This window comes from Eriocheir sinensis, chromosome 58, assembly GCF_024679095.1.
Source record: "Eriocheir sinensis breed Jianghai 21 chromosome 58, ASM2467909v1, whole genome shotgun sequence".
Taxonomy (NCBI): Eukaryota; Metazoa; Arthropoda; class Malacostraca; order Decapoda; family Varunidae; genus Eriocheir; species Eriocheir sinensis.
In genome coordinates, this window is record NC_066566.1 from 540,001 (window position 1) to 558,398 (window position 18,398).

Here is an 18,398-nt window from a genome sequence, read left to right on the forward strand (position 1 = left end):
ATGTGTTTCACTCCTCCTCCTCCTCCTCTTCCTCCTCCTCCTCCTCCTCCTCCTCCTCCTCCTCCTCCGTGGATAGATGAAGGAGACACGTTGGAGTGGCTGGCTCTTCACTAAGCAGAGGAAGCCCACCCAGCGCCTCTTCCTCCTCCTCCTCCCCCTCCTCCTCTTTTTTTCCCCTCTTCCCTTCCTCATCCTCCTGCTCGTCCTTTCAATGTTTTCTTTTCCTCCTTTTTCTTCTTCTCTGTGTGTGTGTGTGTGTGTGTGTGTGTGTGTGTGTGTGTGTGTGTGTGTGTGTGTGTGCAATTAATCTCGTCACGTAACTCTTCTTCAGCGTCTGTAAAAAAAAAAAAAAAAAAAAGGAGGCGCGGGAGACATAAATTTCGATAATGCGGGTCCTTAAGAGTCAGTCGAGAGAGAGAGAGAGAGAGAGAGAGAGAGAGAGAGAGAGAGAGAGAGAGTCTTATCTATAGGGTGTCTCTCTTCTCTGCTGGAGGAGGAAGAGGGGGAGAAGGGAGGAAAGAAGAGGAGGAAGATAAGGAGGAGGAGGAGGATTCACTAACTCACCTACCTACCCACCCACTTACCTATCTACTTACCTATCTTCCTATCTATCTATCTATTTACCTGTTCCTTCCTACCCACTAACCAGCTTCTCTATGCCTTCTTACCTGTCTTTCTATCTATCTATCTATTTACCTGTTCCTGCCTACCCACTAACCAGCTTCTCTATGCCTTCTTACCTGTCTTTCTATCTATCTATCTATTTACCTTTTCCTGTCTATCCACTAACCAACTTCTCTACCTAACTACTTGTCTATCTACCAACCTATAGAGTCCTTCCTTAATTCTCCTCCCCTATCCACTATTCCTCCATCCCTTTTTCTCCTCTATTCTCGTGTCACTATTCTGCAAAAGAAGAAGGATTAAAATTACAGGAAAAAGAAAACAAACTTGAGGTCCTCACATATTTTTTTCCTTCGCCTCTCAGTCGTTATGGCGGCCAGGACGAAACACAGAGAAGGCAACGCCAAAAATATATGTGACGGGAACGGTTATCATGAAGGGAGGGAGGGAGGGAAGGGAGAGAAGGGAGGGGGTGGGGAAGGGTGGAGGGAAAGGGTCTGAGATGAGGAGGAGGAGGAGGAGGAGGAGGATAAGGAAGGTCAGGGTTAGGAGAAGGCGGAGGAAGAGGAGGAAGAAGAAAAAGAAGCAGAGGAGAAAAAGTCTCGTAAGAGAAGGAGGATTTAGAAAGGAAGAAGAAGAAGAAAGTTGAATAAAAAGAAGAAAAAAAACAGCAGAAAAAGAAGGAAAAGTTGAAGAATGAGGAGAATAGAACAAGTAGGAAAGAAGAAGAAGAAGAAGAAAACTTGAAAAACAGTTAGAGATGAGTCTGAAGAGAGAAAAAAAGAGGAGGAGGAGGAGGAGGAGGAGGAGGAGGTTAGACGTAATCGTATTGGTAAAATCATGTTGTTATTGTTGGTAGTGATGATAGCGTGTGTGTGTGTGTGTGTGTGTGTGTGTGTGTGTGTGGTCATTCCTCGCCTCGCACGGGGTCACTGGGAGAGGTCACACACGTGGTAATGGGTGAGGTCAAGGAGGGGAGGTCAGGCATCAATCCCTCCCTTCCCTTCCCCTCTCCTCCCCTCTTGCCCCCCTCCCCCCTTTCCCCTCTCCCATCCCTCCCCCCCACGGTCAGGGACAAAGGTCAAGTACTTCGTCTGCTGTCAGAGTTACAACGTCAAGGAAAGGTTTTAATAAGTGTGGAATTTTTTCTTAAGTCGGAAATTTTTTTGAGAACACGACTTCCTTGATGGAGCGATTCTAAGAAGTGCTGGATTTTTTTTTTAAGAAGTGCGGATTATTATTTTCAAGAGCGTGTGTCTTCTAGGAATTACGAACATTTTTCAAGTTAAAAAAATCTAGAGAATTACCCGAGCGTCAATGCTGAAACACTCCGTCAAAATGCTCACAGAATTATTACCTCACTGAAAATACGAACACAAAAGTTACTGAGGCTGAAAAGTACAGTCACAAAACTTACTTGCGCAGACAAAAAAAAAAGTTTATAAAAATACTAAAAAAAAAACACAAAAAACGCGTCTTCAACAGTAAGTTACCTTCAAAATAAAAACACTAACAAAAAGAGTCAGAAAAAAATAGATATATAAATAAATAAAATAAAACAAAAGAACATTTAAAAGGAAAACGTCCCTCGAAACACAAAACGACAACGTTGATTTTCTATTAAACGAGAAAGGAAAACGTTGGAATATTATGTTATAGCGGAACATGACGCCGTTGAGTACCGCCTGTAAATTAATATCACTAGACTCTTTACATAAATTATTAAGGCGTGAACATTGCGTGGACGGACTGAATGACGCGTAATAGAACCTCCTGATGAACACTTACTCAGGTCGCTACTTTAATCAGCTGATATGTGTGTGTGTGTGTGTGTGTGTGTGTGTGTGTGTGTGTGTGTGTGTGTGTGTGTGTGTCCTCCCTTCGACATTCAGTATAGTCTTTTCTTCACTACATGTAACGTTTATAAGCAAGGCGAGAATGTGGATTAAGCAGTGAAGGGAAGGAGGGTAGAGAGAGAGAGAGAGAGAGAGGGGGGGGGGGGAGAAGCAGGTGAGATTGAAATAAAAAGACATGTCCTTCTAGTTCATTTTCTTCATTCTCTTCTTTTTTTTCTTCCTCCCCATCTCCTCTTCTTCCTCCTCCATGTTTCCTCCACATCCTCCTCGTTACTACCTTGAGGGAAAAATACGGTACTGCAAAATTCCGGGGCGTGACAGGACAGAGAGAGAGAGAGAGAAAGGGAGAGAGATGGGAGGTAGGAAGGGAGTGAGGGGAGGGAAGCTGGGAAGGGAAGGGAGTGAGGTATGAGGCAGGTTGGGGAGGTAAGGAAGGGAGTGAGGCAGAACAGAATTTGGGAAGGGGAGACAGGCTGGGGAGGGAAGAAAGGAAGGGAAGGACAGGAGGGTAGGGAGGCATGACAGTGAGGGGAAGGAAGAGGCTGGCGAGGGTGACGTAAGTAGGGTCGTGAAGGGTAGGGGGAAGGTCGTGAGTGGCAGGGTGGAAGGGTGTGTGTTTGGGGTGCGAGATGCAAGGTATAGAGGTAGGGTGAGACAAACCATGGCAGGATTATAAGCTTACAGGGTTACGGAGGGAGGGAACGTTAATTGTTGGCAGAGTAAAACAGGGTAGTTGGAGGGGTGGAAGGGAAGGGAGGAAGGTGGGAGGGTGAACAGTTGGACATGTGGAGGGAGGGGTGGAGTGTTATGGGAGAGGTCTAGTAGGGTGAAGTGGAGTGGGACGGGGCTTGCAGGGTGGATAGGGCCAAGTGAGGTCTGTTGAAGAGGTGTAATGGTGCTGGAGTGGAGTGGCGATGGGTGGGTGGATGGAGTGGATAGAGGGGGAAGGGGAGGAGGGGTGTGGTATGTTGAAGAGGCTGGGGCAACCTCTGATAGGGGGAGGCGGGGCGGGGCGAGGCGGGGCGGGCGGTCTTGTGGCAGGAACATACACAATGGATTCTTGTTGTGGCTGGTTTGGTGTCTTGAGAGTCGTGGTCCCTCCCCTCCTCTCCCTCCCTCCCTCCCTTCTCTTCCCTTCCTTTCTCCCTTCCCTTCCTTTCTTTCTTCCTCTTTCCTTTTCTATCCCTTCTCTTCCTTTCCTCCCTCCCTTCTCTTCCTTTCTTACTCTGTTTCCTTTTCTATCCCTTCTCTTCCCTCCTCTTCCCTTCCTTTCTTACTCTTTTCTTTTCTATCCCTTCTCTTCCTTCCCTCCCTTCCTTCTCTTCCCTCTTCCTCTCTTTCCATCTTTCCCCTAATAAGTTCTCTCTTCGCTCCCTTCCTGTTCTTTCCTTTTTTTTTTGTTTCTCTCCCTCCTTTCCTTTTCCCCTTCCTCCATCTTCTTTTCTCCCTCCCTTCTCTTCCCTCCCTTCCTCCCTTTACTTAGTTCTCTCCCTCCCTTCCTGTCCTTCCCTTTTTCGGTTTTTCTTCTTCCTCTCCTTTTCTTTTCCCTCCTCCCTTTCCTCCCTTCCTTCCTTTGCTCTTAGGCCTCTCCTCGTTCTCTTCCTGCTCTTCCCTTTTTCTTCTTCTCTCCCTCCCTTCTCTTTCCTCCCTTCCTTCCTCTCCTTATAGTTTTCTACTGGCTCCCTTTTATCCCTAAGTTTTCTGCTTCTCCCTCCTTTACCTCCTCCTCCATTCTCCTCCCTCCCTATCTTCTATTTCCTCCCTTCTCTTTCATTCCTTCCTCTTCTCAGTTCTCTCTTAGCACCCTTCCTGTTCCTTCGTTTTTATGCTTTTTTTCCTCCTTCTCCCTTCCTTTTCTTCCCTCCCTTCCTTCCTCTGTTATTAGTTCTCTATTCGCTCCCATCCTTTCTCTCTCTCTCTCTCTCTCTCTCTCTCTCTCTCTCTCTCTCTCTCTCTCTCTCTCTCTCTTCCCCTCCCTCTATTCCTAGTTCTTCGCTCTTTTCTGTGCCTTGCTTTTTATCATGTTTCCCTTCCTCCTCCTCCTCCTTCTCGTTACTTTTTTTCCTCCACTCTTTCCTCGCCTTTCCTTCCTCTTCTCTTCGTTCTGTCTTCTCAGTTTCTTGTCTCTCCCTCTTTCGCTTTTTTTCCCTTACACTCGTTCACTACTACTACTACTACTACTACTACTACTACTACTACTACTACTTCTACTACTACTACAGAAGGGGGTCCATTTTTATCCTCCTTCCCTCTCTCCCCCTTATCTTTCCTCTCTCTCTCTCTCTCTCTCTCTCTCTCTCTCTCTCTCTCTCTCTCTCTCTCTCTCTCTCTCTCTCTCTCTCTCTCTCTCTCTCTTCCTTCCTTCCTTTCTTACTTTCATCTTTATTTACTCTTCATATCTTTTCCAGCGTCAGAGAGAGAGAGAGAGAACGCTGTGTGTGTGTGTGTGTGTGTGTGTGTGTGTGTGTGTGTGTGTGGGTCGGTTGATGGATATTTTTTTTGTCCTCTGAAGAAAGATAAAAAACAAAGAAACAAAAAAACAAGTGATTCATAACAGACATCAAGCTGCCCTTTCTCCCCCTCCCTTCCCCTCCCCTCCCCTCGCTGCCCTTCCCTTCCCCTCCCCACCCCTCCCCTCCCCTCCCTTCCCTTCCCTTCCCTTCCCCTCCCCTCCCGTTACCCCTCTTTAGTTTCCTCTTCTTCCCTCCTTCCCTCCTTCCTTCCTTCCTTCTCTTCCCAACCACCCTCCTATTTTTCCCTTCTTCCATACACTCTTCGTCCTTTTTTCTCCTCTTCTTCCTTCTCCTTCCCTTTCATCTTTTTTCTCTTCACCATCATCCTCCTTCTTTCCTTTCTCCATCTCTTTCTCTTTTTCCTTCTCTTTCCTTCTCTCCTCTTTTCTATCTTCTCCATCTTTTTCTCTCCTTATTTCTCTTCACCATCCTCTTTCTCTCCTCTCTCCATCTCTTTTTTTTCTCTTATTCTCTCTCCTTCCTTTTCTCCGCCATCCTGCTTCTTCCCTCTCCATTTTTTTTCCTCCTTTTCTTCTTCCTTCCCTTTCTCCTTACTTATATCCTCCATTCCTCCCATTCCTATATATTCATCTCTCTCTCTCTCTCTCTCTCTCTCTCTCTCTCTCTCTCTCTCTCTCTCTCATTTTTTCTTCATTTTCTCTTATATCTCCATTTCTTTTCCTTCACTTGATTGTTTTTCCTTCCTCCTTTCTCTCTCTCTCTCTCTCTCTCTCTCTCTCTCTCTCTCTCTCTCTCTCTCTCTCTCTCTCTCTCTCTCTCTCTCTCTCTCTCTCTCTCCAATCTTCCCTCCCTCCAAAATCGCCTTCCTTCATTACCTCCCTCAACATCTTGCCTCTCCTCTGTCATTTCCCCTACTTCTCTCTTCCTTCCCTCCCTCCCTCCCTTTCTCCATCTCTCCCTCCCTCCCTCCCTCCCTTCCTCCCCTTCTCGTGTAGCCTGCTGTCCTCTATCACGGCTTAGGCCACACGCAGAAGGAGGAGGAGGAGGAGGAGGAGGAATGGAGAGAGGAAAGTACCGTCACCTCTAGTTAAGAATTCCTCCACCTCCTCCTCCTCTTTCTCCTCCTCCCCATCTTCACATAGCTTCTTAATTTTTCCTTTCTCCTTTCTTCCTCTTCTCCTTCCATCTCCTATTCCTCTTTGTGTTGTTATTTCTATTTCCTCTCCATTTACTCGTTTTTTCCTCTCGTTATTTTATTCTGCCTCCTCCTTCTCCTCCTCCTCCTCCTCTTCCTCCTCTTCTTCTTTATTATTTAGAGTTGAAGTTGCGTTTGAGTAATAATAATAATAATAATAATAATAATAATAATAATAATAATAATAATAATATGATGATGATGATGATGATGATGATGAAAAGAATGGACCGTCAAGACAACAACAAATAAAGATGTAGTAGTAGTAGTAGTAGTAGTAGTAGTAGTAGTGGCAGTAGCAGTAGTAGTAGTAGTAGTAGTAGTAATAGTGGTAGTAGGAGGAGGATGAAAAAATTATAGAAAAAATAAATAAAAATACACGCCAACCTTCTAAAACACACACACACACACACACACACACACACACACACACACACACACACACACACACACACACACACTGCCTCACCCCAAAACACAACACTTACACAAACAAACAAACAAACAAAAACACTTCTAACAAATACAATTTTATATACATACATTTTTTCAACATTGTCGCCCAGAATAAAAAAACAACGAAAACAAACAAACAAAATCCTAAAAAAAAAAAAAACACGCGGCGGAATCCTTCACAACACACACACACACACACACACACACACACACACACACACACACACACACACACACACACACACACACACACACAGCCTCCCCCCCCTCCCTGTCCCACACCACAAGTTCCTCCGGGGGGTCTTCTTCCTTTACTAATCTGTGAGTATCGTCGCCACTCGCTGCCCTGACTCACTCACGCCCTGAATTATAGATCACGGGCCGAGGAGGAGGAGGAGGAGGAGGAGGAGGTGGTGGTCTGGTGATAGGCAATGAAAGGCGAGGAAAGAGAGACAGTATGAGAGAGAGAGAGAGAGAGAGAGAGAGAGAGAGAGAGAGAGAGAGAGAGAGGATATGGTCTGGTGATGGGCAATGAACGGTGAAGAAAGAGAGAGAGAGAGAGAGAGAGGGGGGGGGTTAGGGGAGTATAACCTTGATGGACCGCGGGTTGTGAGGGGGAAGGGAAGGGGAAGGAAGGGAAGGGAAGGGAGGGGAGGGGAAGGTATGGGCTGCTGCAGTGGGGAGATGAGGGGAGGAGGGAGGGGAGGGAGGAGGTCTCTAGGGAAAGGAAGGGAAAGGGAGAGAGAGAGAGAGGAGGAAAGAGGGGAAGAGGGAGGAATGGTGAAATGGGAAAAGGGAAGAGGGAGAGAGAGAGAGAGAGAGAGAGAGAGGAGGCTTGCTAGTGGACTGCGGAGAAACTTACAGCAAGAAATTTCGACGTGTTATTCCTCCTCCTCCTCCTCCTCCTCCTCCTCCTGTATGACGTTTGTACATATGATCCTATTTTTAACTCCAATAACCACCAGCACCTCCCCCTCCTCCTCTTCCTCCTCCTCCTCTCCCTCTCCCTCTTTCTTCTCCTCTTCCTTGTTCTCCTTCACCTACTCCCTCCTCCTCCTCCTCCTCTGCCAGCTTCTCCTCCTCCTCCTCCTCTGCCAGCTTCTCCTCCTCCTCCTCCTCCTCCTCCTCCTTCTCTCCCTCTTCCTCCTCCTCCTCGTCCTCTGCAATCTCCTCCTCTGAACTCATCCTTCACGCCCTGGAGTAATTTTTGTTCTTTGGACGCATAATACAACAATCTCAAGAGGCGATCAGTATCCTCGACGAGCATTAACTAAGCCAACATAATCTTAACTTAACCTTACTTGAAGCAATCTAAACCTGCGTAGACAATCCTAACTTAATCTAACCTAACCTAACCTGACCTAACCTAAGCAAACCTAACTTAATCTAACCTAACCTGACTTAATCTAACCTTACCTAACCTAAACAAACCTAACTTAATCTAACCTAAACAAACCTAACCTAACCTAACCTAACCTAAACAAACCTAATCTAACTTAATCTAACCTAACCCAAACAAACCTAACTTAATCTAATCTAACCAAACCTAACCTAACCTAACCTAACCTAAACAAACCTAACCTAATTTAACCTAAACAAACCTAACCTAATCTAACCTAACCTGAGTCAACCTAAACCATGGTAGTCCTTCCTCTCCCTCCCTCTACTCTCCTTCCCTTCTTCTTTCTTACTTTCCTTCTTTAATTCCTCCTTACCATTCACTCTTCCTTTTTCCTCCTCTTCTTCGTCCGTCTATCATCTCTTCTTTCTCCATTTCCTCTTTTATCCCCATTTCTTTTTCGTCACTTAATCTTTCCTCCCTCTGCAGTCTACACCCTTCCCTCTCCTCTAATCTTCCCTCTCTCTCCCTTCTCTCCATCACCTTCCTTCCTTCCATTCTCATAGATATAACTAAACCGACCACCTCTTCTTCCTCTCCTCCTCATTATCATCATCATTATTTTCATTATCAGTTATCTTGTTCTGAAGTGTCAATATTTTTTTTAGTTTTCAGGCTCCTCTGTGTGTGTGTGTGTGTGTGTGAGTGTGTGTGTGTGTGTGTGTGTGTGTGTGTGTGCAGGGGCCGTGAGTGGTGTGATCAGGAACATTTTAACAGCGTAAGTGCTTGATGATGTTTGTTAATCTTTCGAGTTAGGTAACCCTCACACACACACACACACACACACACACACACACACACACGTAAACTCTCTCTCTCTCTCTCTCTCTCTCTCTCTCTCTCTCTCTCTCTCTCTCTCTCTCTCTCTCTCTCTCTCATACATATACCATTTTCCCTTTTCTTACGCTAGCTTATAACGCAACATCTTTATTCTCTCTCTCTCTCTCTCTCTCTCTCTCTCTCTCTCTCTCTCTCTCTCTCTCTCTCTCTCTCTCTCTCTTTGTGGTTCCTTTGTGGTTAGCGTAGAAGAGAAGGCAGAGAGAGAGAGTCAGTCCTCAGTCCTCTCTCTCTTTTTGTGGTTCCTGTGTGGAGAGCATAGAAGAGAGAGAGAGAGAGAGAGAGAGAGAGAGAGAGAGTCAGTCCTCAGTCCTCTGTCTACTCTCTCCTTCCTCTCTCGTGATCCTCTTTTGATACCGCGTCGCCACGTCTCGCAGATCGGCAAAGTCCTCCAGTTTCTTAGGTTTCCCTTCCACTTCTCTCACGATTTGATGGCGGGCCGTTGAGCGAAGGGTGGGAAGGGAGGAGTGAGGAGGGAGAGGTGGGAAGGGAGGGAGAGAAGGCAGGAAGGTAAGAAGAAGGTAGCTTGGTTATTGGGTAGGTAAGTAGGTAGGGAGGTAGGAGGAGGAGAAGTTAAGAAGGGAAGATAGAGAAAGAAAAGAGGAAAGGATGGAAGGGAGGTAGAAAGGAAGGAATAGAACAAGTAGTCGGGAAAGAAGGAAAGCAAGGAATGAGAAAGGAAGGAAGGGTATGAATGAGTGAATGATGAAAGAAATGAACAATGGAAGGAAGGAAGAAAGGAAGGAAACGATTGAACAAGTAGACGTTCAGGAAGGAAAAAGGAAAGAAGGAATGAAGGATGAAGAAAATGAAAGAAAGAAGGAGAAAGGAAAGTTAACTGGGTTCAAAGTCAAACTGAGGGGTGAAAAAGAGGGAACAGAACAAGAATTAAGGAAAGAAGGAAGGGAAGAGGGAGGGAATCTATTATTCAGAGAGAGAGAGAGAGAGAGAGGGAGGGAGTGGCAGAGGGAGGAAGGGGAAATGGAGGGAAGGGAGAAAGGGAGGAAAAGACGGGGAAAGCTATGGGTGAGGATGCTGAGTTAGGAAGGGAGGAAGGAAGGAAGAAAGAAAAAAGAAGGAAGGAAGGAAGGGAGGAAGAGTGGGAAAATGTATATGCAGTTTCAAGTGTATTCAGGTGTGTGTGTGTGTGTGTGTGTGTGTGTGTGTGTGTGTGTGTGTGTGTGTGTGTGAATGAGGAAAAAAGGAGGAAGTGTGGAGGAGGAGGTGGAAGAATGTGAGAAATGTGGAGGAGGATGAAAAAAAAGAGGAAAGGGAGGAAGATTAAGGATGTTTAAGAGGGAAAAGTAAAGTGGAAGAAGAAGAGGAAGAGAAAAAAGAAAGAAGTGACAGAAAGAGGGTAAAAGAACCTCTCTCTCTCTCTCTCTCTCTCTCTCTCTCTCTCTCTCTCTCTCTCTCTCTCTCTCTCTCTCTCTCGACGCTGTGTTTTTCTTTACGTTTGAGACGGGTGGGGAGGGGAGGGGAGAAGAGAGGAGAGGGGAGAGGGAAGAGTAGGTACGCGTGACGCCCCTTTGGTGAGGTTTTCATTTGATTTTTAAAGGTGAGGTGTCCTGAGGTGGGGAGGGGGGGGGAAGGGGAAGGGGGCGTGGTGAGAGGTAAGGGGGAAGGGGGGTGTTGTGGTGGTGGTGTGTGTGGTAGTGGTGGTATTTTGCAGGTCTAGACAAGTGGTGGTGTGGTAGGTATGATGTGGAGGTGTGTGTCTGTGTGTTTGGAAGGTGTGTGTGCGTCTGTGTGTGTGTGTGTGAGTGTGTGTGTGCGGGTGTGACAGTCTTGGGAAGGAGTCTTAATTAACGGTATACCTGACTGGTGTTTTTTTTTACAGCAAAGGAGACAGTTCAAGGGCGTAAAAAAGAAAAGAAAACAATATTAAAGAAAAAAAAGCCCGCTACTTACTGCTCCTGAATAGAGTCGAGAGTCAAATAGCGGAAGAGGTTAAAATCAGCAGAGTCGGTTATCCAGTTCACCAGAAAAGCCACTCAGTCAGTCAGTCAGTCAGTCAATCAGTGGAGGAAAGGTGAAGGCAGTTAGTCATCCAGTCACCCCGTCAGTCAGTCAGTCAATTCCTCAGGCAGTCAGAAATTGTCAGTGCCAGTCTGTAGTTTAGTAAGTCAACCAATCTGCCAGCAAGTCAGTTAGTGGATCAGTAAGCCAGGCAGTCGGTAAATCAGTCAACCAGTCATTAAATCAGTCAGCCAGTCAGTTAATTAGTCAGCCAGTGGGTAGCAAAGCAGTTGATCAGTCATTAAATCATTCAGACAGTCATTCGGTAAATCAGACGGTCAGTAATTCAGCCAGTCAGTTATCCATCCAGTTAGTCAGTCAGCCAATCAGTCATTTAGCTCGTCAGTCAGCCAACCAGTCAGTCAGTCAGTAAATCAGCCAGCCAGCCAGTCAGTAATTCAACCAGCCAGTCAGTCAGTCAGTCAGCCCGTCAGCCAGCCAGTCAGTCAGTAATTCAACCAGCCAGTCAGTCAGTCAGTCAGCCCGTCAGCCAGCCAGTCAGTAATTCAACCAGTCAGTCAGTCAGTCAGTCAATAAGAGAGGTAGGAGGCAGGATGCGAGGCGCGGGATGCAGCATCAGTGTCACGAGACGAAGCTGAGATGAACGTGGCAGGATGGACGGCTGGAAGGAGGAATTACACATACACACACACACACACACACACACACACACACACACACACACACACACACACACACACACACACACACATTGCACACAGCGTCTGTGTGTGCATGTGTGTGTGTGTGTGTGTGTGTGTGTGTGTGTGTGTGCGGCGGCCTCTTGACATCAAAGTAGAGGAAGAGGAAGAGGAAAGAGAGAGGAGAGGACTGAAAGAAGGGAAAAGAGGAACTAATGAAAGGAGGAAGGAAGGAAGGAAGGAAGGATGGAGGAAAAGGAATGGAATAAAAAGGAAAATGGGAATAAATGAAAAAAAGAAAGAAAAAAAGGAAGGAAGGAAGAAAACAAGGAGGAAAAGGAGGAAGGGAAGAAGAGACACAAAAAAGGAGATAGATAAAGTAGGAAGGAAGAAAGGAAATAAAGAAGGGAGTGAGGAAGAGGGGAAGAAAAGGGACAGGGAGAAGCACGAGACAAAGCCCTTTTTTCCTCCCTGGCTTATATTTCTCAAGTAGGGAGGAAAAAAAGAGGAAAATAAAGGGAGATAACTGTGTTGCGTGACTCGGGTGGGGCGGGGCGGAGGGGTGGAGGGGAGGGAAGGGAAGGGAAGGGGAGGGTGGGGGTCTCTCTCTCTCTCTCTCTCTCTCTCTCTCTCTCTCTCTCTCTCTCTCTCTCTCTCTCTCTCTCTCTCTCTCTCTCTCTCTCTTTCCTTCCTTTTTCTTTTTTTCTTTATTCTTCCTCCTCCTCTTCTCCTTTTCTTCATTCTTGCGCTTCCATGGTTTCTCTCTCTCTCTCTCTCTCTCTCTCTCTCTCTCTCTCTCTCTCTCTCTCTCTCTCTCTCTCTCTCTCTCTCTCTCTCTCTCTCTCTTCACACTCGGTTGCTCCTTCCTCTTCCTCTTTCCCCTCCTTCTTCCCCTTTCATCCTCTCACTTCTCTGCACTTCTCTTTCTCTTCTCTTTTTTCTTCTTTTCTCTCGCCTTTCGTCTTCTCTTCTCCACTTCTCCTTGATTTGCTATTCCCCTTCTTCCGTCATTCGTTTTGCTCTCTCCTTTTCTCTTTTTCCTATAATCTGTTTCTACCCACTTTTTCCTCCTCCATTTTTTTTCTCTTATCTTCTCCCCTCTTCTTTTTTTCTTCACCTCCCTATCATCTTCGTTCCCCTCCATCCTCCTTATTTATCTTCTTGTTCATTCCTCTTTGCGGGACCTCATATTCTCCTCTTAATCTCCATTCCTCCTCCTCCTCCTCCTGTATACTTGCTTCTTTTTTTCCTTTCTTCAATATTACTTTCTACTTTCCATCCTTTCGTCCCTTTCCTTTCCTTCCTTTTTCTGTTTATTGTTTTCTTTCTGCTTCCTGTCTCCATTTCTCTTGTCTTTCATATATTCCTGCTTCCTCTTCTTCTTCCCCCTCCTTCTTCTCCTCCTTCACGGGCGCGCGCGAGGCCTCACACTGATCCTGTAAGATTCTTAATACTTTTATCTTCCTTCTCGAGATGTTATTGTCTTGTCCTGATGCCCGACCGCCGAGGATGATGGCAGGGAAGGCGAAACTACACTAACTGCCCTGTCCCTCCTACCCCCCTATCTCTCTCTCTTTCTGGGTGAGGGGATAAGATGGGAATGGGATGTGAGGGCGAGGGGATGTGTATTGTGGGTGAGGAGAAGAGCAGGGAATGAAGGGGCAACTAAAGGAAAAGGAAGGCAAGGTTAACAAAGAAACCAGCAGCTAAGATGATCGGGGAAAAGTTGAATGTTAAGAGAAATATGAGTACAAAAAAATATAGATGTAGAAAATTTTAATGAAGAGTTAAGAAGAGGGAAAAAGGGAAAGAGAATTAGATTGAAAGAGGGGAGAAAAAGAGGGTTAAAGAGAGCTGGTAAGAAGTAGAAAGAGGGGAAGAGAATGAGAGAAAAAAGAAGGGATATAAAAAACAATATGGAGAGGAAGAAGGGGTAGAAATAGAGGGAAGAAAAGAGAAAGGTAAGGAATGAAGGGCGAAGGGAGAATAGAAAAAGGAGATAAAAAATGTATGATAAAGAGGGAGAAAAAAACCAACAAAAAATAAGAGAAAGAGGGAATATAAAAACCAACATGGAGAGGAAGAATGGGTAGAAATTAAGGTAAGGAAGAAAGGAATGGAGGTCGAAGGGAGGGCAGAAAGAAGGGAATAAGAAATGTGTGATAAAGAGGGAGAAAAGGGCCAACAAAAAATAGAAGAAGGGGTAGAAATAAAGGGAGGTAAGAAAGAAAGGAATAGAGGGCGAAGGGAGGATAGAAAGAGGGGGATAAGAAATATGTGATAAAGAGGGAGAAAAGGAGCCCCCCAAAATAGAGGAAAAGGAAAAAGTGATTAGACATGGGTAAGGAAAGATGAATAAGGAGGAAAATAACATGGGTGTAGGAAGATCATTTTAGTAGACAAGCAATTTTTTTTACAGCAAAGGAGACAGCACAAGGGCACACAGAAAAGGAAACAATAAAAAAAATACCGCTACTCGCTGCTCCTGTAAAGAGGTGGCCGAAAGAGCAGTCAATTACGTGATAAGAGGTGTCCTGATACCTGATATACCTTCCTCTTGAATGGTAATACAAGAAAATAACAGGAATCACATGTGCTGGGCTTGTTTTCCTGTCCCTCCGCTGTTTACCATCCCATCCCATCCCATACCATACTATACCGTACCGTACCATGCCACAACCCTTCCCTCCAAAACAACCTCTCTGTGTATTCGGTGAGGCAACAAACATCCCGAGTCTGTAGTCAGTTTAGCAGAGAAAAAATCCTGACGTTATATTAGTGAGTGAAAAAAATGTTTATATGTTTAAGATAAAGAGTATCTAACCTTACCCTCCACCTCCTTCTTCTTGGTGGAGGAGGAGGAAAAAAAAGTGGAGGAAGAGGAATGAGAGGATGGAAGGAAGTAATGGAGGAAAGAAAAAAGAAGAAAGACGATGTGATCTAGTGTGAGAGAGAGAGAGAGAGAGAGAGCAATGGGGATAAGTGGCTGCCTCTTTCCCGGGATACTTTTCATGGGACTCGTAAAGGCGTCAGCACGTGGCCCTTACCCCCCTAACCCCCCCCCCCCCTCTCTCTCTCTCTCTCTCTCTCTCTCTCTCTCTCTCTCATTGGCGGTAGTTTAGTCTGTCTGTTCGCCGCATCTTTCCCTCCTCGGCGTCACTTCCTTTTTTTCCCTCCATCTCGGCTTGTTGGCTTTTTCGGGGCATGATTTACATAAGCTCTAGGGCGTAAACACAAGGGAATCAGGGGCCGTAAGGGGGCGTCGAGGCGGAGTCGTGATCCTGGAGCTGGTGCCAAGAGGAGGAGGAGGAAGAGGAGGAGGTCTTCATTCAGTGAGGAGATAAGCGCTGGCCAGCCTCCGGTCCTGCCGCCTTCCGCCTTCCGCCTTCCATGATCTCTCTCTCTCTCTCTCTCTCTCTCTCTCTCTCTCTCTCTCTCTCTCTCTCTCTCTCTCTCTCTCTAATTCTTTCTTTCGTTTATTTATTTACATTCTTTAATTCACTCATTGTTTCTTTTCTTTTCTTCATTCATCTCTCTCTCTCTCTCTCTCTCTCTCTCTCTCTCTCTCTCTCTCTCTCTCTCTCTCTCTCTCTCTCTCTCTCTCTCTCTCTCTCTCTCTCCACTCCCTCTTCCCCCCCCCTTCCCCATCCTCCCTCCCCCCCCTATACAGTGCCCGGAAGGAGGTGTAGCCAACAAGCCTTCAGGGCTGGACGTTAGCGCCGGGGTTTATGTCTCTTCGGCGGGTTGTTATACACTCTGTTCTTATGTTCGGGCCTCCAAGGGCTTCCGCTGCCTCCTGTACTGACGGCGGCGGCGGCGGGCACGGCGGGGCGCGGCGATGGTACAGACGGAAGGTTGGGCGAGGAGGTGCGGGGTGGTGGTGGTGGTGATTGTGTGGGGTTGGGGTGGTTATGATTGTGGAGAGAGGGTTAAAAGTAGTGTAGGGGGGGGGTAGTTTTTTTTGTTGGTGGTGATGGTGGTGGTGGTGGTGGTGATGGTGGTTTTGGTGGTGACACAGATTCCTGACTCCAAGACCGTGTAAGCTTGAGAGAGAGAGAGAGAGAGAGAGAGTAACCTTAGATTCGCAGGTGACACAGCCTTGCTAAGGTGGTCGTTTAGACAACTCCTTACATAACGTTTCTTGTTCTGAAGAACACGACCCTGCTGTCCCTGCCTAAGGTTTTTTGTAAGACAACATTTTCTATTTTTCATTTGAAATATAAGATAAGAAATGTAAGCACACCCATGCATCGCAACACTCCCCACAGATGCGACACTCTTGAACAATGTGTTCCGTAAAGTGCCACCGTTCCCTGGGACGTGTTCCTCTGCACGGTGATTTTAGTCAGCTGGCGAGCCGTTCCTCGCAGCGTGTTTGTGGTGCTTCTTGGCACTCCTCAGTCACTGTTATCACCAATCAACGACAGTTACTGTTCAGCGGGTATTGAGAAATGCACCCGCAATGTACGTCAACTGTACGTCGCTGAACATTTGAGTTTGATCACGACGCTGTGTACTCGCCCTGTGCTCCCAGAACATCGCCTTCACTCGGCTTGGCGCCTCTCTTGACACGACTTCTGCTGCGGGAGTTGGTGCCTGGGTTTGTCTGCCCTTCGTAGAAATACCTTGTTTCGTATCTGGGCGAGACGTGGCTGCTGGAGTTGTGATGGCGGTGCTGTGAGTGGCGGTTGTTGGTGTAGTTGTGTGCAGCATTCCGGCCACTGTTTTGCTGGAAGGAGTCGTTGCTCCGCTGTGTCCTCGGCCTCCCGAGGTGCCGAGGTGCGCCGCGCAGCGAGTTAGAGGCGGATCTAACGGGCTGGTGGTGGGGCCTCGAGGTGAAGTTTGGAGACTGAGTGACTTGGAGCGGCTCGGCGTATCTGAAGTAGTCGTGGCCACGGTACAGCTCACGTTCCTTAACGGGGGCGCGGAGGTTACCAAGGTTGAAGCGCACGTGTTTTGGACAGGTGGACCCTGGCATCTTTTCTTTCTTAAGAATACCTTTAGGAGACTTCCCTTCAGTAGTGGTATTCATTGGTGCACAGCCAGCTGCTCTAACTGTCTGCTGGTGCAGTGTATTGTGTTTGTTTGCTGCGTCCTGTACTGGCCCTTCCTGTGACTTCACTGTTCTCTCCTTTGGCTTTTGCAGCTCAGAACGAATCATGGAGAGAGGGAAGCCGTACTTGAAGTAGTCGTAGCCACAGTACAGTTCACGATCCTTGACGAAAGTGTTCAGGTTTTGGAAGTTAAAGCGGAGACATTTATGAGCGGTGCTGGCCGTCTTTCCTTTCTTGAGGATCCCTGTGAGATGTTGTGGCTCAGTGGTTTTGTTGTCTGAATGTGTTGCTTTCTCTGATACCGTTTTCTCTGGCAGTTTGTTCACTGCTTCCTTTGCTGGCTCTTCCTGTGGCTTCACTGTTCTTTCCAGCTCAGAACGAATCATGGAGAGAGGGAAGCCGTACTTGAAGTAGTCGTAGCCACAGTACAGTTCTCGATCTTTGACGAAAGTGTTCAGGTTTTGGAAGCTGAACCTGACAACTTTCTTGGCGGGGTTTGGAGGTGCATCGTGCTTTCTGAAGCTGCTCTTGAGGGGCGTCTTCTCTGGTGGCCCGGTGACAGCCTTGCTCCTGCAGGAGGGAGCGTCCCCAGCAGTGCCGTGATGCTCGGAGGGCAGCTCCTCGTACACCTCTTTGATCTTTTCTCTCTTGACCATGTGCAGAGTAATGATCAGGGTTTCAACCCTCCTGCCATGGCCTTCCTTTTGCTTCCAGTCTTTTTCTGCGACTGTATTTTCGTCCACTGGCTTGTCGACCCTTTCTCTCTTGACCAAGTGAATGGTGATGACGAGAGTTTCAGGCTTCCTGCCATGGCCTTCCTTTTGCTTCCAGTCTTTTTCTGCGACTGTATTTTTGTCCACTGGCTTGTCGACCCTTTCTCTCTTGACCAAGTGGATAGTGATGACGAGAGTTTCAGGCTTCCTGCCATGGCTCTCCTTTCCTGCCTCTTCCACGACCCCATCAGCATCCTGGGTGTCGGAGGGGAGTTCCTCCTCCACCACAGAGAGAGGCTGAGCAGCGTTCTCCAGGCAGACCAGGCTCAGGGACCCTTGGCCCCGTTCACCTGCATCGTCCTGGGCGTTTTTGGTGTCCTCGACGGTGGAGTCGAGGTCCTCGGGGGGGCTGCGGCGTGCCCACCTGGCGAAGAGCCAGGCGAAGCACCCGCAGCATTTAGCCTTCTTCATTTTCTTTTGCTGAGTCATTTTAATGTAAATGAACAATATTTAGCAGGAACGTGCAGGTTATCAACGTTGTTCCCTTCTGGGATGGTTTGTCCTCGCCGTGTGCCGCCTTGGCTCCACCGACCACTGGCTGGGACGCTCAAGGAAAAGGCTGAGAGTATCACGCTGGGACAGTGGGACGTAATACAACTGACGCCCGGCCGAAATGTTGGTGAAAGTAGTACGCCCATCCCACACCCACACCCTCATTCCACCCACACCAACCCACACAACCCACACCCTCATCCCTGGCCGAAAGATTACACACTGTTATTTTTTGTTGTAGTAGTAGTAGTAGAAGTAGTAGTAGTAGTAGCAGTAGTTGTAGTAGTAGAAGGGGTTAAGAATAATGAGAAAAGGGTATGTATGCTCTCTCTCTCTCTCTCTCTCTCTCTCTCTCTCTCTCTCTCTCTCTCTCTCTCTCTCTCTCTCTCCTGCATCGCCTTCTTCAGCCTCTCCCACCGAGTCGTAAAACCCACGTGACCGCTGGAGCGACGCGCCTCCTCCTCCTCCTCCTCCTCCTCCTCCTCCTCCTCCTCCCGCAGCGTCAGGAGGGAAGGTCCTAATCCAGTGCTTCCTTTCCCGCTTGTCTCCTATTTCCTTTAACTTACTCCTTTGCTTCC

At 47.2% G+C, this 18,398-nt stretch overlaps 1 protein-coding gene across 2 annotated transcripts in view; it reads right to left on the reverse strand.

Moving 5' to 3' along the window:
* Window positions 1-18,031, reverse strand: part of LOC126985006 (uncharacterized) — a 64,621-nt gene extending 46,590 nt beyond the window's left edge. The window contains exon 1 of one of the 2 annotated variants that reach the window (XM_050839234.1): window positions 16,500-18,031. In XM_050839234.1, the coding sequence (XP_050695191.1) occupies window positions 16,500-17,757 (1,258 nt within the window). In that variant the 5' untranslated portion in view covers window positions 17,758-18,031. The remainder of the gene's footprint in view (window positions 1-16,499) is intronic. The other variant, XM_050839233.1, reaches the window with a different exon arrangement.
* Between the last annotated feature and the right edge of the window lie 367 nt (window positions 18,032-18,398).